At 37.2% G+C, this 22285-nt stretch overlaps 1 protein-coding gene across 1 annotated transcript in view; it reads right to left on the bottom strand.

The window, feature by feature from the left end:
• LOC150091738 (ankyrin repeat and IBR domain-containing protein 1-like) overlaps positions 1-22285 on the bottom strand; it is a 228181-nt gene that overhangs the window by 121675 nt on the left and 84221 nt on the right. The window contains exon 8 of the mRNA XM_090369550.1: positions 21666-21754. Coding sequence (XP_090225676.1) covers positions 21666-21754 — 89 coding nt within the window. The remainder of the gene's footprint in view (positions 1-21665; positions 21755-22285) is intronic.

Below are 22285 nucleotides of genomic sequence, written 5' to 3'. Positions count from 1 at the left end.
AAAGGAAGGTCTATGGAAAATTTGTGTTGCACAGCCTTATGGATGAGGAGCAGAAGCAATGAAGAATATCATCATACAGAGACTTTATCCAGACTTGCCAGACAATCCTAATTTCCTCAACTGTATTGTCAATGGAGATGAGCATTGATTGCTTCAGGACAACCCACATTTGAAATCTGCCACTGCATCAGAGAATGAGGTGGACTTCAAAATCATTACCAAGGCCCAAAATGTTTTGTTTACAGAGGTCCAGAATCAAGATGATGCTGATCATTGTGTTTTTCGATAAGCACGGTGTAATTCACACAAAATTTGTATCTGAAGAAGAGAGAGTCAATGCTGTGTTCTACATACAGGTGCTTCAAAGACTATTGAAGTGCATTTCCCATGCAAGGCCCAATTTTGAGAGAAAGTCAGCTGGTTTTGTGACAATGCCCTGCCCATTCTGCACTCGCTGTTATGAAATCTAACGAAAGATGGCATTGTACAGATCAACAATTCACTCTACTCTACCAATCAAGCACTAGTGGACTTCTTCCTCTTTCCCAAGGTGAACTGTCCTCAAAAGGAAAGAGATTTCAGGATGTTGAGGAATAAAGAAAAACATAACCATCAAACTGAACATCATCTCTTTGGATGCCGTTGCTGACTCTTTTTCAGAAACTTTTATAACAGTGCAATAAGTACATTCAATCAGGTGGTAATCACTTTGAATAAAAATAAAACCATTTTTGATCTCCTTTACTTTGTGTTATTTTTATTGTACCAGTCTGGGAACATTATTGCCACACCACATAAGTAATATTTTTGTTTTATTGAAATATAACTTAAATATTGTCCTGTGCTGAATGCACTACCAAAATAGTAAAAAGTTTTTAAAATTCTTGTTTTGAACACAACTAGATAAAAACATTGCCTTTTTTCAAAACCTAGGGAAAGTTGAATACTGAAAGGCTTCACTAAAGTTCCAGTTCAGTTGTAGAGAAAGTATTACAGAAGAAATGATGACCACGAGGCATTAATGCAGTAGACTGTCGAAATAATGGCATCCCAAATAACAGAATGTTCGAGATAATGGCACAATGAGATCGGACGTTTGTATATAGCAGATGTCTTGCAGTGACCTACGGGGACATAAGTTCAAATTAAGAAAGGATAGATGTAGAATAGATGTGCGGAAATTTGCCTTTAGCCAGCGGGTGGTTAATTGCTGGAACAAACTTCCATCTGTCGTTGTGGAAGTTGATAGGTTAAATAAATTTAAGGAGGAACTGGACAGGCAATTGGAGGGTATGGTGTGATTTTTTTTTTTTTTTTTTTTTTGGCTGATGCTGCATAAGCTCCTACACTTGCTTTCTTGCATCAAGTGCCACTACTACTACTACTACTACTACGAAAAAAGAAAATGGCAAATCACGTGATTACTGTATTTGTTTATGTTTGCCATTTTGAAAGTGAATTCTGCACTGATATCACGGATTATACCGCTGTTTTACATTTATTTTAAATTAAAAACCCCTCACTGTGGCTCCTAAAGTTAATAAATCTCATACAGAGAAGAAAAGAAGAACAACATTAAAGCTTAGTGACAAACGATATAATCTAAACTATTACATTAGGGCTACCTGGAAAGTTAATTCATATAGCCATATGTATTGTGTTTGTAAATTGTGTATATTCTGTGGTCAATTTGCCTTTTTTTCTGAACAAAAAAAAAAAAAAAAAAAAAACCAAGTTTCTGGGGGAAAACCATGCTATCTACTCCCGAGGCCAACTAACTCAGCCAAGGAGTGAAAAAAGCTCATAAAAGTTCCCTGCGTTATTGAAGAGATTCGAACCTGGGCCTTTTCCTGATACCATTGTGCTACTCGCACAGACTAAACTTGATATAATAAAGAAAATAGAATGGGACGTAAGCAGGAGTGTAAAATAAACAAAGCACTCAGAGAAGATAACATCCCAGCAGAACTCATAAAGGCAGGTGGTGAGATACTTATCCAAAAATTACATCAGCTTATATCGGACATATGGGAAAGAGAAGAATTGCCAAATGACTGGAAGACAGCGGTAATCATCCCAATCCACAAGAAGGGAGATAAAGTAATATGTGGAACCTACAGAAGGGTTGCCCTACTTAGTACAACATATAAGATTTTATCCTTCATCCTGACTAGAAGAATAGCAAGTCAAGCAGAAGGAATAGTTGGTAATATCAAAGTGTGTTCCATGCAGCAAGGTTGACTGTTGACCATATTTCCACATTCAGACAGATCTTGGAGAAGTGCTACGAATATAATGATCTTCACCATCTCTTTATTGATTTCAGCATGGCATCTGATAGTGTGGATAGAGTAGAGCTGATGGAAATGATGGGAAGCCTGGGCATACCAAAAAGGCTTGTAAGGCTGATGAAGATCATGCTGGAAGGACAAGTGCAAGATTAAGGTGCAAAGGAATCTCTTCGAGTCCTTTGAAGTGAGGAAAGGGCTGAAACAGGGGGACCCTTTGTCGCCAGTCCTTTTTAATTTGATGGAGAGGGTCATGATGGAAGTATCAGCCACCTCCAATGGGATCATATATAACACTCTACCAGCACTTAGCCTAGTGATGACTTAGAAACCAACATATTCTGAGGACAGCTTTTGAAGAGTCTGAGAAAGGAGTAGAAAGGGTTGGATTGAAGGTAAATGAAAATAAAACAAAGTTTATGATTACAAGTAGGAAGGAGAGACAAAGTACCCAACAGATCTTGCAAACAGTGAAGCATAGTTTCAATAGAACAGAATCTTTCAAATATCTGGGAACTATGATTCAACATGATAGTAGTAACATCCCAGAAATTCAGGCTTGTCATAATGAAAAGTAATAGATGCTACTTTTCCCTGCAGAAATTTGATCGAAGCTGCTCTCTAAAAGAACGAAATTAGTGTTATATAAAACAGTGGTACAACCTATCATGACTTATGCTAGTGAAACATGGGTGCTTAATAAAAAGGAAGAAAAATCTTTAAAATGTGTGGGAAAGGAAGATATTAAGGAAAATCTTTGGCCCTATAAAAGTCGGGGAAGAGTGGAAAATAAGGACAAATCAAGAGCTGAAGGAACTGTATGGAGAACCGGATATAGTGGGAGTGATAAAGAGTTCAAGACTGAGATGAGCAGGCCAAGTGATACAAATGGAGGAAAACAAATGCCTAAGGAAAGCAATGGAAGGGCAACTGGGAGGAAGACTGAGGAGGTGGGTCGACGACACAGAGAACGACCTAAGACAACTTAGGGTGAGATGATGGAGAACTATGGTCAGGGAAAGAGCCAGCTAGAGAAAATTCGTTGAGGAGGCCAAGGTTCTACAAGGACTGTAGCATGAGTAAGCAAGCAGGAGTGTATTAATAGTAGAATATAACATTGGATCGCCAAAATGTTTGTCTTTTGTGTGCAGTTAATAAAATTGCATTCTTAATCTCTCTATTTCTTATTTAGCCTCATTATTTCTGCATTAAATATATTAAAAATAAAACTCTCCAGATAACAGAAAAATCTAAATAACGGCACCTCACCTTGAATCCCTTAAGGTGATGTTATTCTGAATGTCTACTGTATGTTGTTCTGGTTAAATTATATAGGAGAAAAAAGCTTTTATAGAGAATTTTTCCAGTCTGCATCTAGTTCAATCTGGCTTTAAAAAAGGCAAAGGAATAATTTAAATAATATCCAATATATTTGGTGGTTCAGTGCCTCGCCTAGAACTATATATAGATTTTGAAATTAGCATTATTAGCATTAGTAGAGGCATATGATGAAAGAAAGAAAGCAAGCTTATCCTTTCTTTCATCATATGCTCCCATTTCACCCCTCCATTCATTCCAAATACCTGTCCAGCTCAGCCTTAAATTTATTTAGGCTATCAACTTCCACAACAAAGGATGGAAGTCAGTTCCACCAACCAACTACCCGCTGGCTAAAGGCAAACTTCTGCACATCTATCCTACATCTGTCTTTCCTCAATCTGAATTTATGCCTTTTCAGGTGATTATTCTGAGCAAGAGAAAGAATCCCATCAGTATTGAGAATGCTCAAAGCCTTCAAACCTTGATCAGATCACCTCGCAGGTGCCTAGTCTCCAGACACTGTAATTTGCAAAACTTAAGCCTTTCTTCGTAAGAGCAACCCTTTGTTCCATTCACTAATCTTGTTGCCCTTCACTGCACTCGTTCCAACAGCTCTAAATCCTTCTTAAAATAAGGCCTCCAGATCTGTTTACAGTACTCAAGGTATGGCCTGACAATTGCCTTATACAAGGGGATAATCACCTCCTTATCGCTGCTAGAAAAATTATTGTATATCATTGACAAGACACCATGGGCTACTCTTGCAGACCGTCTGCACTGCTCGGAAAACTTCATATCTGCCTGCAAAATTATCCCCAGGTCCTTTTCGTTCTCTACCACTGTCAGTGTAGTACCACAGATTTGATACGTTATTCTGGGGTTACTGCTGCCCATATGTAGTACTTTACATTTATCAATGTTAAACTTCATTTCCCACCCCTCAGCCCATCTGCTCAACTTTTCTAGATCCTGTTGCAGCAGCAGCATACTGTCATTAGTGTCCTTAACAACCCTGCCAACCTTCATATCATCTGCAAACTTGGACATTAAGCTTGATATACCATCATCAATATCATTTATAAATACAGAAAACAACAATGGATGCAACACTGAACCCTGAGGGACTCCACGATGAGCAGTGTACATTGATTACCACTCTCTGTCTTCTCCCACTCAACCGGCGCCTCCGTAGCCAGGTGGGAAGGAGCAGCAGTGCCTAGCACATGCTTATTGATTAGACTGAGTTCGAGCCCGTCACCACCAAATACAGAGGATGCAGAAAGGTCGGGGAATGACCACCGCATATCCCGAAGCAATATGGCCTTAGTTGCTAATGCTCCTAAAAACCAAATAACAAGGAAACAAACAACCCACTCAACCATCCCTTTATCCATAGCAGCAATTTGCCTCCAATGCCATACTGCTCCAATTTGTTCAGCAGTCTTCCATGTGCAACAGTATCAAAAGCCTTTCTAAGATCCAAATATATGATATCAAAGTTATTTGCTGCATCCAGTTCCTTTGTGACCACATCATAGTATCCAATCAGATTGGTCAGGCAAGATTTTCCTTTAACAAAACCATGCTGTGTCTGAGCTATAACTGAAGTCTTGTCTAGATGATCCTAGTGCTTCTTTAACCAGTGCCTCCATTCATTTTCCTGGAACAGAAGTTAAACTAACAGGTCTATAATTACTTGTTGCCCTTTGATCCTCCTTTGTGAATTGGGGTAAAATTTGCACATCTCCAGTCCATGGGTACCTCCCCTGAGTCCAAAGAAGCTCTCATAATTATGGCTAAGGATTTGCTTACTTCCTTTGCTGCCTCCTTTAATATAACTGGATAGATCCCATCCACCTCAGGTGCTTTTTATGTTTATCTTCAACAATTTCTCTTCCACCTCCTCTACAAAATCATCTAGCTCACTGCCAGAGTTTAATTCCAGAGTTTAATTACTAAATGCAAAATACTCATTTAGTTTGTTAGCCACCTGAGCAGTATCATCAACAGTTGAACCATCAATATCCGGTCGACCAAACTGATTCATCCCTTTTCTTCTAGAATCTACATAGTAAAGAACTCTTTGCTGTTTTTCTTTGCATCCTTTGCCAAAGATTTCTCATAATCAGCCTTTGTCTGCCTAATCTCCTTTGTGACTTGGTTACAGACCAGCTTATATGTATCATAGGCTTCCATGTCACCCATTAATTTATATGTATCCCATGCATTTTTCTTCTCTGCCATATGTCTCATTAGTTCATCTAACATCCATTTAGGCCTAAACCTTGAACAATATTTCTTAGTTTGTATGTAAAGCCTAGTAGCTTCCAAGATAAATTCTTTGAATGCTTCTCATTTTGAATTTTCTGTTAGTAACATCATCAGTTTGTCCCACCATATAGAATTTAAATACTGTCTCAGACCTCTGTAGTTGCCTTTACGAAAGCAAAAACCCTTCCATTTACCCCTGATGGTAGTTACCTCTTTCAGTAAATCTTACTTCAGCACACAGTTATCACTACCACCTAGTGGTTCCTTTATCTGCAGATTCTTATCTAATAATTCTAATAAAAAGATGTGTTCCTATGTGCTTTAGAGGAAGTATGAATGAAATTAATTATGCATATACAAAGGTATGCCTGATAATACAAATACATAAGTTTGTTTGTAATATCAAACAGACTTCACTGAATACTACAGAATTTCTTGAAACTTCAGCATGGTCTGTATCAGCTCCAGCACTGTATTAATGAACCACTGTCTTCAAGGAAATATACATTACAGTAATTTCTAAACATCTTGAAGAGTAGTACTGAATTTTGTAAATAATAAAATAAATACTGTACCAAGCTAAGACAGCTGGCTTTCAATAATTCGAAATTGACAGGTTCTTGATATCTCAAGCTCAGACAACTTTCCTATCAAAAAACATCATAGGAGTAACGCATTAAAATTCTTTGATAAACAGGCCTCTTCATCAGCTAGTCGGTGAATGGTGTATTCCAGTATATATTATTGGTTACAACAGCAAAAGTCAGCTGAGCATGATCATGTATCATGAGTCTGGTGTTGATAGAACAGAATTACATACATGTGATGATTGCCAGCACTCATCACATTGCAATACAGTACATTCCATAATAGGTTGAAAATGCCCTTGTGCAATTTGTAGTACTATTATTGGTAGCAATGTGCATTGCCTCAAGCCTTGAGCACTGGTGGTAATCACATAAATAGTCGACGATCTCAATATCCCGTCGGGGATTAAGATTGTGCTGCTCAACCCAATAATGCTCGGCGACTGCGGAGCATTCTAAATTAGTGGTTCACAGAGCCACCTAATGTTCAGAAACCCAGTCTTTCAAGCTTCAACCAGACTCACCTACATAAAATCCCTCCCCCCAACAATACGTATATGTAATGCAGTATATAGAATTACTCTGTAGGAAAGGAGGAACAGGTGTTTTCACCTTAGAAATAATAGACTGTAATTTGCTCCCCGGAAGTTGCACACATCGTATATGATGCATATGCAAAATCCTAACAAGACGTTTCGATACATCTGAATAATAGGGGATGTAGGCGGAATAAATAAATTCATTGACGCAAGGAGGGTTAGATTGCGTAACAAATTCATGAGCCTGAAGCTCACATCGTCAGGAGAGGGCGCTGACTCACGTTAAAAATTGCAGCTGTGAATTACAGGATCCGAAAAAGCGATGTGTTTGCCATTTTATTTACCTAATTATTATTTTATATTGTACTTTATAAGTAGCCTTATAGTTCTAATTATGCTGGTTATTTTTATTTTTAATTTAGATAAGAGTTTTTGTAGATACTAGAACTATAAAAACTTAATATACATAAAACCGTTGTTTCGTTCGAATCTTGCAGCCATTCTTTTTGTATAGAGAGTGGTAGGGAATTCAAATTTTTTTTAATTGTGGTAACTAGGTAGCTCTAACATAAAATTATATAGCGTAATATGCATCACTGCATTTAGGATTCCATTAGATAGTGTAGTATTGACAATTAATTAATTAAATTTATTGATCTTATTAATTTAAAATACCATGCACCGACTAGAGCAGCAAAGCAACGGGCACAAAGTGGCAGGAGTGCTGTTACTCGGGGGAGAACCGGGGGGGGGGGCAATTCTCTAACGCATCACAGCCTAAAAAAATATGTAACTTGTGAAATGTTTGCCGAACTCTCTGGAACAGAACATGATCTAGCCAAGGAGGATATCTTTTTGTGTGCCAGGTGCAGAAATTAGGTATCAACTCAGTGTTCTAATGGGCATCTATGAGAGCTTGAGGTGTAGGGTAGATCCCTAGAAGAAATTAATATGAGGGGCCCCGTCAAGCTCTCAGCTGCCCAACTCAATGCCAGAGCTCACTCCTGTGCATCAGGCAACACAGCGGCAATCTCCAAGGCAGAATGCACTGGTCCCAAAGGAACTATTTATTGTTGGTGACTCTATTGTCAGGGAGAGGGGTAATATATTGTGTAAAAAGGATAGATGGAATAAGACCAGGGTATGTCTGCCGGGGGCAAAAGTTGATGTTGTGAAACATATATCATCTTTTAAGGGCAAAAACGGGTGATATTGTTGTATACGTTGGCAGCAATGACATTAAGAGTAGATCTGCAGATTTACTTAACAAGTACAGGTCAATGTTGCAAAAAAAAGACATGACTTAGGATTAAATTTGAAAGTGTCTACAATTCTTCCCAGAAGCGATAGGAGGGAGGTACATGATGAGAGCCCTGTCAATCAATTTTACCCTGGAGGGAATGTGCAAGGCTCATGGGTTAGAATTTTTTTCAGCATGGTCTGTGCTTGTTAACAGGAGGGACTGCTTCTACAGGAATGGGATACACTTAAATATAAAGTGTGCAAGAATATTTGCTGATGCTATCGAGGCAGTGTTAGGTGGTTTGGAAAACTGCTAGCTTGGGGGGGATTCATAGTCTAAAAAGTTAAAAGTAGTCGCAGGCAGATGTGAAGGTGATTCTTGCACTACTTCTATTAGAATAAGCAGCGGCCTGGAGTGAGGGGTGCTGGGGGTTTCAGGGGACTGATGGCAGTCATCAGTCAGGTGAAACAGGTGGGTATATGGGATGTGTTAGGGTAACTAAGAATAAGAATAGGTGCGTGTATAACAATTCTAGAAGTATAGTAATTAAATTTGATGAATTTGAAGTGTTGGTAAAGACATCAAAGGCAGATATTGTTGGGATATCAGAGACATGGTGTCGCACAGATATTAGGAATGCAGAATTGGAATTTGGGGAGTACAATGTGTACAGAAAGGATAGACAGGATAGGAAGGTAGGAGGGGTTATGCTGTTAATTAAGAAAAACATAAAATCAAAAGAAATGCATCCAGTTGATATAGATGGACAGTGCACTGTTGAGTCAGTTTGGTGTGACATAAATGAGGGTAGTGAAACTAATGACTTGAATGAGTACAATGAACAATTTTGCAGAGAAACAGAGTGGGCTAGTATATCAGAATGTCTTATAATGGGGGATTTCTGACTGCACAATTACTCCCAGGTCTTTTTCAAGTTTTCTGAGCAATGCAGACAGTCTGCAAGGGCAGGTCATGGGGTTTTGTCAATGATATATAGGAATTTTGCTAGAAGGGAAAAGGAGGTGATTATCCCTCTGTATAAGGCAATGGTCAGGCCACACCTTGAGTACTGTGTACAGGTCTGGAGGCCTCATTTTAGGAAGGATGTAGATTTACTTGAGCGTGTACAGAGAAGGGCAACAAGATTGGTGAGGGGAATGAAGGGATCCTCTTACCAAGAGAGGCTTAAGTTCTGCAAATTGCAGTGGCTGGAGACTAGGCACCTGCGCGGTGATCTGATTGAGGTATATAAGGCCTTGAATGGGTTGAGCACGCTGAATTCTGATGGGACCCTTACACTTGTTCAGATTATGAACCTAAGGGGGCATAAATTCAAATTAAGAAAAGACAGATGTAGATTAAATGTGCGGAAATTTGCCTTTAGCCAGCGGGTGGTTAATTGCTGGAACAAACTTCCATCTGTCATTGTGGAAGTTGATAGGTTGAATAAATTTAAGGAGGAACTGGACAGGCATTTGGAGGCAATGGTGTGATTTTTTTTTTGGCTGATGCTGCATAAGCTCATACACTTGCTTTCTTGCATCACATCTACTACTACTACTATTTTAACTAAGACTTTTGTGGATTAAATGCATGATTTTTTTCTGCAGCAGCATGTCCGAAAGGCAACCAGAGAGGGTAATACCCTTGATCTGGTTATTAGCAGTGATCATTCATGTATTAAGAATTTGCAGATAAAGGAACCACTAGGTGGCAGTGATCACAGTGTACTGATGTGGTATTTACTTAAAGATTTAATTACCATTAGGAGCAAAGGAAAGGTTTTTGTTTCTGTAAAGGTGGCTACAGTGGTCTAAGACAGTTTTTAAAATCTGTACAGTGGGATCAACTGATGATGTTACCAACAGTAAATTCTAAGTGGGAAGCATTCAAGGAATTAATCATGGAAGCTACTAAATGTTTCATACCTATTAAGAAATATTGTTCAAAGTTTAGGCCTAAATGGTTGTCAAATGAACTAATGAGACTTGTGGCAGAGAAGAAAAATGCAAGGGATGCATACAAATTATCAGGCGACACAGAAGCCTATGGCAGATATAAGCTAGTCTGTAATAAAGTCACAAAGGAGGTTAGGCAAGCGAAGGCAGATTACGAGAAATCTTTGGCAAAAAATGCTAAGAAAAACAGCAAGGATTTCTTTACTTATATAAACTCTAAAAGGAAGGGAATGAATCAGATTGGTCCACTTGATATTAATGGTTCGACTGTTGATGATCCTGCTTATATAGCAAACAAACTGAATGAGCATTTTGCATCTATATCCACACATGAGGAGTTTTTAAGGATTGAAAATGACAGAAGGTTATCAAACTTTAGCAGGGTGCTTAATGATTTTGCAATACCTGAGAGCAAAGTGGAAGAGAAATTGCTGAAGTTAAACATAAGAAAGGCACGTGGGGTGGATGGGATCTATCCAGTTATATTAAAGAAAGTTGCAAAGGAAGTAAGCAACCCCTTAGCCATAATTATGAAAGCATCCTTGGACTCAGGGGAGGTCCTCACAGATGGAGGTGTGCAAATGTATCCCCAATTCATAAACGGGGATCGAAGGTTGACTCGAGTAATTACAGACCAGTTAGTTTAACTTCTGTTCTGGGTAAAATAATGGAGTCACTGGTTAAATATGCACTGCAGGATCATCTAGACAAGACTGCAGCAATAATTCAGACACAGCATGGATTTGTTAAGGGAAAATCTTGTCTGACAAATTTGATTGGATATTATGATGTGGTTACAAAGGAACTGGATGCAATAATTTTGATATCATATACTTGGATTTCAGGAAAGCTTTTAACACTTGTGCATGGAAGACTACTGTATAAATTAAAAGGATGGTTGAGTGGGAGAAGACAGAGGGTGGTAATCAATGGGTGCTGCTCTTCATGGACTAATGTCATTAGTTGAGTCCCACAGGGTTTGGCAGGCACATTATAGCCACAGTAGCTTATGAGCCATCAAACCACAATAACATCAACAGCAGGGTTCGGTGTTGGGTCCACTCTTGTTTTGTATATTTATCAATGATATTGATGAAGGTATATCAGCCTTAGTGTCGAAGTTTGCAGATGATACAAAGTTTGGCAGGGTTGTTAATGACAGTAATGGCAGTGTGCTACTGCAACAGGATCTAGAAAATTTAGGAAGATGGACTGAGAAGTGGTAACTGAAGTTTAACATTTAGAAATGCAAAGTACTGTATATGAGCAGAAGTAACCCCAGAGGAACGTACCAACTGTGTGGTACTACACTTAGGGTGGCAGAAAATGAAAAAGACCTGGGAGTAATTGTGCAGTCAGATATTAAGTTTTCTGAGCAATGCAGACAGGCTGCCAGAGCAGGTTATGGGGTTTTGTCAATGATATACAGGAATTTTGCTAGCAGGGAAAAGGAGGTGATTGTTACTATGTATAAGGCAATGGTCCGGCCACAACTTGAGTACTGCGTACAGGTCTGGAGGCCTCATTTTAGGAAGCATTTAGATTTGCTTGAGTGTGCACAGAGAGGGAAACAAGCTTGTTGGAGGGGAATGAAGGGATCCTCTTACCAAGAGAGGCTTAAGTTCTGCAAATTGCAGTGGCTGGAGACTAGGCACCTGCGAGGTGATCTGATTGAGGTGTATAAGGCCTTGAACGGGTTGAGCACGATGAATTCTGATGGGATTCTTTCACTTGTTCAGATTACAAACCTAAGGGGGCATAAATTCAAATTGAGGAAAGACAGCTATAGAATAGATGTGTGGAAATTTGCCTTTAGCCAGTGGGTAGTTAATTGCTGGAACAAACTTCCATCTGTCATTGTGGAAGTTGATAGGTTAAATAAATTTAAGGAGGAACTGGAAAAACATTTTCCATACTATAATAATTAATGATAGACACCAGCCAGGAATTAAACTAAAAATTTACTATACAATGAAATAATATACAATGAAATATGATGCAAATAAAATAAAACACTGATTAAATTATAGTTAAAATATAGTTAAAAACAATAAAATTAATTAAAATAAACTAGGTTAAAAGCGATAAAACAATACAATCTGGAGCTTTCGGAGAACTGCCGTCTCCTTCTTCAACAGCTGTTGAAGAAGGAGACGGCAGTTCTCCGAAAGCTGGCTGGTGTCTCCGAAATTCCTGGCTGGTGTCTATCATTAATTATTATAGTATGGAAATTCCCAGCCCCATAGGCCTGTTTCAAGAAAACATTTTCCAGTTCCTCCTTAAATTCACACAACCATTCCAGAGGGAATGGTTGTGTGAATTTTTTTTTTTTTTTTGGCTGATGCTACATAAGCTCATACGCTTGCTTTCTTGCACCACGTGTCCAAATTACTATGACTATCTGTCTAGAACCAAAGGTGGATAACCGCAATTTGAAAGTTCTGCTCTAATTTTGGAACTCTCCAATTGCCTGTCACCAGTTGAACTAGTGTGTCCAAGAAAGTGCGAGCAGGGCTATGAAAATGACCAGGGGCATGCGTAGACCCATAATTGGTAAATTGGCTTCCTAAAAACGGAAGTTACTAAACACGAATCCACATGTTGGACTAACACATCCAAAAAAGGAAGAGTATTATCAACCTTTAGTTCAATCGTAAACTGAATGATGGGCAACAGGGAATTAAGATATTCCAGCAGTCAAAATTCCGATCCCCGGGGGACAACTGCGAAGATATCGTCAACATAACGACACCAGAGAGTAATAGGAATAGGTAAGTTCAAGAAAATCTGACTCTCAAGTTTTGACTTTCAAATTGCAGCTATCCACCTCATGCTCTAGACAGATGTGAGCTTCAGGCTCAAAAATTTGTTACGCAATCTAACCCTCCTTACGCCAATGAATTTATCTCTACGAGGTTCTGTCTCCCAATGTGGCATTCCTGCTCTGTCTCCCTGGTCTCCTTTGATGTGGTTTCTCTATTCACTTCTGTTCCTGTACAACTGGCTATTGCCTATGTGAGACGTCTTTTGAGCAGGGATGCCACATTGAGAGACAGAACCTCGCTCTGTACAGATGATATTTGGTTGATCCCCGATAGGAATTTGAGATCATTGACTATGCACGTGATTACTGCCAGTGCTCATGGCTTGAGGCAGTGCACATAGCTACCAATAACATACTTCGAATAGCAGTGGGAAAATGCACTTGCACCCTATTATGGACTGTACTGTATATCAGTGCAATGAGCGCTGGCGATCATCACGTGTATGTAATTCTGTTCTACTGACACCAAACTCGTGTTCATGATCATGCTCAGCTGACTTTTGCTGTTATAACCAACAATATATACTGGAGTACACCATTCACTGACTAGCTGATGAAGAGGCACTTCATCTTGAAAGCTTCTGTGTATTTTAACGCTTTTATTTTATAATTTATCTCTGTTTTAGTATTTTATGTATATATTATTTATTTTAATAAATTTATTTTAACCAGTTAGTTGGTCATCGCTAGAAACTTGTATGATTAAAATTCTTGTTAATTCAAGCTACATTTAACGCAGTTGTCATAACACAACAATTCTGTAACTGGATCATATAAAACAAGGTTTTCAAGCAAAAATGAATGGAGGGTGTGCTAATGGCACATTAATTACATCAATTCATGAGATGAGCACATTCTCTCTCTCTCTCTCTCTCACACACACACACACACACACACACACACACACACACACACACACACACACACACACACACACACACACACACACACACACAATGAATCACCTTGACAAAAGCATGTGATCTCCTATAAGTCACGTCATTAAGTTTTGACACGAAATGTACATACGAATTGTTTAGAATAAACTGTTTTTCAGCAGTTTCCATGCATAATGTAAGATTAAAGTTAGAGTACTGTACATATGGAAAGCCATATTATTTTGTCATGTGAATTGACATAATGACTGCTGCTGTTATATTTTTTTATTTAGCCTGTTTTTGTTTTAGATTTAATTTTCAAAGTAGATGCACATACACTTTAGCAAAAGTGTCAGCTCTGTATAAATGTTCCAAGTGATAACTGGAAATTGGTCATTCAGGCTATAAAAAAGGGTGAAAAGATCAAATCTGTAATTACTATTGGATTTAGGATTCCTCCTAACATCCTATTAAAGAAGGTGAAATTTCAAAGCAGAGAGAATATACCCAAGCAGATTATTTGAATATAGACCAATATCTGGATAATCTATTCTGCTTGGTATATTTTGTATTAAAGTAGTTTTTTTTTTTTTTTGTGCTAAAAAAGAACATTTCTTTAAGTGAGACTTATTTGTGAAAAGGCTGAACAATTTGCTAAACATCTTAATCATGAAGAATTTAAGGCAGGTAGTGGATGGCTAGTAAATTTCCAAATAAAGACATTTTTCAAAACATTTGCCAAGAAAGTTAAAATGTTAATAATGAAGTCTCTAATCAATGATGCCAAAATTCAATTGAAATTCTAAAATTCTGCAGCATTAAAAATGTATATAACACAGACATAAGCTGGTTTTACAAGTAAAACAATGATTTTGAAAAGTGATTCTTGTCATAGCGATAAGCATAAGCATTGATATTAACAGCTCCTAAACATGCATTCATAACCATAAGTGTATTGTGATTGTAAAAGTGTGTTCAAGGGCTTTGTGCATCTTTACAGACTGAAAAACTCAGAATAACTCACTAGGCCACAGAGGATGGGAATGTTTTTGAAATCAATTTACTGCAGGCTATGCAGTAAATGTTTGCACTTATGGCATGTCATGCTATGTCTGCAGTTGTTGTTATTGTTGTTATTTGGTTTTTAGGAACATTAGCAATTAAGGCCATATTGCTCCGGGAATATGCGGTGGTCATTCCCTGACCTTTCCGCATCCTCCATATTTGGTGGCTCACAGGCTCGAACCCCAGTCTAATCAAGAAGCTATGTCTGCAGAGTGGCAAACATAGCATAACATGCTGTTACTGAAAACACAATTGCAAAAAAAAAAAAAAAAAATTGTTTCAGGTTGGCTGGATTTCCGATAACAAGATCTGCTGTAGGGGTAAGGAGGATATAAATGTTCCAAGTGATAACTGGAATGCTGTCATTCTTCTCTGGGTCAAACAGAGGAGTTTTGTCTGATGATTTTGTAAATGTTGATCGTAATACTGAAATTAGTGTATTGTTGATGCAGAGATAGTTTCCCATATACAAGAACAAGAAGGTGAAATGGAAAATAATGATGATGTAGAACAAGGGCACCCAACCTTTTTGGCTAGGGTCCAAAATAAAAATGCTGAAGTTTGCAGGCCACATGACCGTTTCCTTATTACTAATTCTGCATTTTTCGAATTTAATTTTACCTATATTTGTATTTATAGTTCTTTTTACATTTAATAATTTCATTTAATTAATTAAATGTAATACAGGTACCAGGACTATTTATTTGGCTTCCAGAAAACCGGCAATTTTTGAATCTGGCTAGTTTCGAATCTGGCAGGCTTATTTTGACAATGTGCAGGTGTGGAATATAGCAAGCGTGAATCATAGCAATCAATTGCATGTCAGTTTCAATGACAGCTACTGTACACTTGCCCCTCTACATTTATGTGATTATTTGTCCCAATTTATTATAATTTTCATTTAATACCGTGTCTAAAAGGAAACATTTTGCGCTCAGTATATCGAAGAAAGTACAGTTACTTATGAGACAATAAAGGTGCTTCAGTGCAGCATTTGAGTCAGAAGTATGATGTTGGTACATCTACTATCTATGATATCAAGAAACAGAAGGAACAGATACTTAAATTCTATGGTGACAGTGATGTGCCTAAATTAATGGACAAGCAAAAAACTTTACACCAGTCGAAGAGTGTAGATGTGAACAGAGTAATGCCTGAATGGATTAGGCAGCGTCGAAGTGAAAAGTTTCCATTTGATCGTTCCATTATAATGGCCCAAGCTAAACTTTTTCTTGAGGAATTAAATTTGACAACTCCATGTGAATATTCATCTGGGTATTTCAACAAATTTAAACAAAGGCACAGCATTCGCAAGCTGAATGTTTGTGGAGAAAAGGCTTCTGCAGACCACGAGGCTGCAGAGGCATATTTAGATGAATTTGCCAAGTTGGTTTCTGATGAGGGACTGTCAGCTGAACAGGTGTACAATGCAGATGAAACTTCTTTATTCTGGCAAGGAAATCAAATGAGTCAGCACCAGCAGGGTATAAGGATTCCACGGAACAACTTACAATTCTTGCATGTTCAAACACAGCCAGCACCCACAAGTGCAAATCATTCACTGTTGAGAAAAGTCAGAATCCTAGGGCATTTAAGGAAGTCAGGGTGTGTTTTCTGTGATTTATAAGGCAAATAAGCGAGCTTGGATTACAACACAGATTTTCACTGATTGGTTTCTAAAGAACTTTGTGCCTGATGTCAGGGCTCATTGTAAATTTGTGGGACTACCTGATGACTGAAAAATTATTTTAGTGCTTGATAATTGTTCTCACACCCTCCTGCTGAAGTTCTAGTCAAGGATAATGTATGTGCTGTTTACTTGCATCCCAACTGTACTTCGCTAATTCAGCCTTTAGACCAAGGCATTCTTCGTGCGTTCAAGTGCAGGTACAGGGATAAAAGAATTTCAGAAAGCATTTAATGTTAAAGACGCACTTTGGAGTGCAGCAAAGTCCTGGGACAATGTACCCAAGAATACTTTGATAAACGGCTGGCATAAAACTATGGCCATCTAACCGATTTCTTTACAGTGATGATGAACCTGATTTTTGTGGTTTTCGTATGTCTGGTGAGGAAGAAATAGTGAAGAATTTATTGGAATATGCAAAAGGTTTTGTCATGTGAAGTAGCCAAGTCACTTGATGAAGGGGCTATACAAGAATGTATAAACATTGATGGTGATGCTCCAGTTGTGCTCCAACTCGCTGATAGTGAAATTGTAGATATGGTAATGAATGCTGATAAGAACAAATCAGATGAGAGTGATGATGATGACGACAATGGTGATGACAGTGCACTGAAAGAAGAGAGTGTGTTTATAGATAGATGCATCAGCCTGACTGAGGAACTGATTCGGGGAATGGAGCAAAAGAGCTTCATCAGTGAGCAGCATATAATGTGGATATATAAAATACAAGAGGTTTTCATTAAAGAAAAACCAAAGTATATGAAACAACAGAATCTGCAGGACATATTTCCAAAGATCAACCAGAAACTTTCAAGTGAAGTTCAGCCTGAGCCTGAACCCTCAACCTCCAATACCTTTCTCTTCCTGTACCTGTCACCCGAGATGTTGAATTGTCTTCAGATGAAGATTAGTGGATTAATACTGATTAAACAAACCCTGCTTTAGTAGTGTATTAATTTGTATCTGTTAAATACAATTTCTTTCTTTACTTTTCACTGTTTATTTTATATTTTAAGTATATATTATGCCTTGGTCCAGAAAATCCAGAAATCCGGGTCATCTCTGGCCCCAAGCTTGCCGGATAAATGGTCCGCTACCTGTAATTTAATATTTTTTTTACGTTTAACATGAAAATCCAATTATTACATAATACTAATAATTATTATTGCACTATTATATGGTTATAATAATATTGCTAAATTCTGAGGAAGATACATAAAACAAGAAAGCAATACAGAAAAATCAAATATTATTAAAAATGGATATTTTCAAGAGTAAATGTGAAACTATATTTTGTGACATGATAGTTTTGAACTTAGGGGACATATAACACTTGAAGGTTGCCTGTGTGGCCTGTGGCCATGCGGCCAACTCTTTCACATTGTGTGGCAGAGTTAGTCACATACAGCCCACAGGCTAAGGGTTGGATATCCCTGCTGTGGAAGAAATAACTGGTCTTCCAAATGCAACGAATTATACCAAAGATTGTGGAATGGGAATTAATGAACGAAATGCACCAAATCCCGCTTACTGAATATTTTAAATAAAGTGGGTATATAAATTTACTTTTACAATTTTTAATACAGTATAATTGAGTTCTTTAGTTATAAAACTAGTTTTATTTTAAATTTTATTTGAACATTTTTGGGTGGTAAAATAAGAATATCAATAAGAAAACTGTATTTTTTCAGTTTTCTTTATACATTAATTTATTTTTAATAGAAAATCAGTAAAATTCATTGCATTCCATTGCATTTTCAATAAATCAAAGTGTTTATCATCTTCCTTCAACTTAATCAAGTCTACTGCACATAAAAATAAAATTGTGATGCTAACAACAAAAGCAACAAGAGATTCTTTTGTTAACAAGCATCAAGAAGCAGTAAAAACATTATACGACAGCAGTATAAATCTCACTATATTCTCCTTTTTTTTCCAGGTCAATTTAATTTTCTAGTGGGGGTGATCATAAAGTTACTAATGCAATTTTCATTTGTTGCCTTCAGTTTTCCTCCTATAGTACATTTGGTAAATTATAAAAATAAAGGAAGGAAGTTGCATTTCTTTAAGAGACTGGAAATGATAATTTTTCTCAGAGAATTGAACAAAAAGGAAAAAAGTATTTATTGGAACCTGTAGTACTCATAAGAACTACAGCCAAAGGCTAAAAAAACTTGTTTACATGGCTATCATTTTCAGGAAATACATAAGAAGAAAGGCTATTTCAAAGAACACAAGTAGAGGAAATAAAGGAGGAAAAGAAATGTTTTTTTTTAGCAAATCTGCAAAACAGAGTTATGAAAGGATTAATTGATGCATGTGTTTTGAGTGGATTGCAAGAAAGAAAAGGAATTACAGATGTCAATTGAAAAGAATAGAGGACCATGGACATATCTGTTGAAAAGGCATGGACAGAAACTGAATGTCAGTGTGATAAAGGGCAGGATAAGAGTTAAAATAGAGAAGAAAAATTATAGAACTTAAAGATTTGAGATATCTGAAAATTTAAGCAGAAAGCCAAAAGTAATCCAGAAAGAGGATTACTTCTGAAATTGTGAAAGATTATCAGAATTATTTCTTGATATTGACTATATTTCTACTGTTAGCCGACTGGCACCTTTCCATAGAATACACTATCATGTCTATGAAAATGTGAGTATTCTATGATTAATTTGATTGTTTTTCAAGAAGAAAAATCAGTTTCTGTGGAAGAAAAAAACATGCAGCCCTCACCCAAGGCCCAGTAACCCAGCCATGGTACAGGGGTAAAGCCCATAAAAGTTCCTCCTGTCAAGATGGAATGCAAATCAAGGAAATTATAACAACTCTGCTAGCTATCTGGCACTCAGTGGAAACTAATGTGACTTACTGAAATGGTACAATTCTTGATATCAATCAAACTCATGCTATGATAGGAATAGAAAATTCACTAATATAATCAAAATCTTTGATGTATGTTTCTCATTGGATGCTCCTAATTTGATATACAACAATATATGATATACAGTTTGAATAACTGACAGCTGCAGTTATTCAAACTGTATATCATATATTGTTGTTGTGCATATGTTTCTCAATAGTAGGTTTATCAACAGAAAAACATAATTTTGACCAAAAGTATCCCTGCTTGTAGAAATAAGAGTTAATCTCAAAGAAATTTAAAGGGGTTAATTTTAATTTGTGTTCCAAAATGGTAGGTATGTCCTGGTCCACTGGTAAAAATTAGGCTTGAAGTACAAATTAGACTTGAAGTACATAAGTAATAAGCCCACAATCAGGCAGGGCAAGCAAATCAGGAAAATTTTTTAACAATAACCAATGATGGTATACTGTATTTAAGGTTTTTAAATTTCTTTGCATAGTTAATTTCTACTCCTATTTGTATCCTTGGGCAATTGGTCAAAATCTACCTTGAGGGTAGCAAGTAGATTCAGTTTGATTCTTCCTGAGAGAGCTCATTCTAATTTTACAACCACCAAACACGTGAATACCAATTGCATTTATCAATTAAAACATTAAAAATACTGATGCATATCACATCTCCTTCCTTCAATGGCAGATAAAATTTATCCACTAATAAAATGTAGTGAGGCCTCAGAAAATAAACCAAATGTCAGCTATGGAATAAAAATCAATAAAATTGATTTTTATTCAATCAATAAAATCAACATATGAAATGATTTGATAAATAGGCGGGCAAATTAATCAAAATAACTCAGTCCACTAAGCTGTTTGTTTTTTTGGTTTTTAGGAGCATTAGCAACTAAGGCCATATTGCTCCTGGATATGCGGTGGTCATTCCCTGACTTTTCCGCATCTTCCGTATTTGGTGGTGACAGGCTCGAATCCCGGTCTAATCAAGAAGCATGTGATTAGCATTAGCATTAGTAGAGGCATTTGATGCAAGAAAGCAAGCTTATGCAGCATCAGCCAAAAAAAAAAAAAAAACCCACTTCCACTTCACCCCTCTGTTCGTTCAAAATACCTGTCCAGCTGAGCCTTAAACTTATTTAGGCTATCAACCTCCACCACAAGGGATGGAAGTCTGTTCCACCAACCAACCATCCGCTGGCTAAAGGCAAATTTCCGCACGTCTATCCTACATCTGTCTTTCCTCAATTTGAATTTATGCCCTCTCAGGTGATTTTTCTGAGCTAGAGGAAGAATCCCATCAGCATTGAGCATGCTTAAACCAGTCAAGGCTTTATACACCTCTATCAGATCACCTCGCTGGTGCCTAGTCTCCAGACACCGTAATTTGCAAAACTTAAGCCTTTCTTCGTAAGAGCACCCCTTTGTTCCATTCACTAATCTTGTTGCCCTTCTCTGTACTCGTTCCAGCAGCTCTACATCCTTCTTGAAATGAGGCCTCCAGACCTGTATACAGTACTCTAGGTGTGGCCTGACCATCGCCTTATACAATGGAATAATCACCTCCTTATCCCTGCTGGAAAAATTCCTGTATATCATTGACAATACTCCATGAGCTACTCTTGCAGCCCGTCTGCACTGCTCAGAGAACTTCATATCTGCCTGCACAACCACCCCCAAGTCCCTTTCATACACACTACTGCTCCTTCCCACCTGGCTACGGAGGCGCCCTCAGTCCACTAAGCATGAAACAAGAAACAAAACTGCCAAAATATATAGTTGTTATTTTGGCAGCTACTTTGGTATCCATTTTTTGGCAGCTACTATTGGTATCCAATTTTAGATACCAATTTTACAGGTATTTGAGTGCATTTCTTTGCTAACTTGATTCTCAGAAAAAGGGAAATGATAATTCTCACTCAAATAACAAAATTCTTTCATTTTTTGCCTTTCATTTTTGTGAAACTTGCAATTATTTTACTTATTACAAACAAAATTTTGCTATTAAAATATATTGTTCCTGATAAATTCTTATTTAATCACTATACCCATGATCTTGTTATATCTGTGCTTGTTATAATTAAGTTTGACTTATGTTTATTATATGTTACTTTTTCATTAAAAATCTACCTACCCTTGCCAACAGGTCCTACAAAATTTATGCTGACAGGGAACAGCAACAGGATCTTCCTGTACCGGAATATAGTGAGCACAAATTTCACACTGAAAATCAAAAATTTTAACAATTATATCACAGTAATCTTTTTTTATAATTTTTTTAGTAAGTTCAAGTTGTTTCTAAACATTTAGAAACCTTGAACTTGCTAAATTCATTATTTCTGATTTTTAAATTATTAAAAGAAAACTGATAATGATGAACAATTTTCTATGTTAGACTTCTTTATAGTGGAAACTAAATTTAGATTAACTGTAAAATAACTGCATTAGTTAAGCATTAAACATTTTACAACCAACTTCTCGGAGATCCTTTACCAGTAAAAACAGGTTAAACTTTTTTTTGTAAACTTTTGCTTCATATTGTCTGAAAGTCCTATAAGGTCTGGAGAAAGGTAATGAAGAAATGGCTGTCCATGTTGCTGTTCAGTCTGGCATACAGATTCAGAATGAACTTGTCAGACTGACCAGCAACATTGACAGCTAATTCTTTGTTCCCATGATCCAGTGAATATAGGAATTTAAGATATGTAAAAAACTTTCAGTTTCATTTTAACTTATTTTTATTGATGATATTTT

Source organism: Mastigoproctus giganteus, chromosome 1, assembly GCF_048544385.1.
Source record: "Mastigoproctus giganteus isolate SK-2022 chromosome 1, ASM4854438v1, whole genome shotgun sequence".
Taxonomy (NCBI): Eukaryota; Metazoa; Arthropoda; class Arachnida; order Uropygi; family Thelyphonidae; genus Mastigoproctus; species Mastigoproctus giganteus.
The sequence above is the reverse complement of the archived record's forward strand: the minus strand, read 5'-3'. Positions and strand labels throughout refer to the sequence as shown.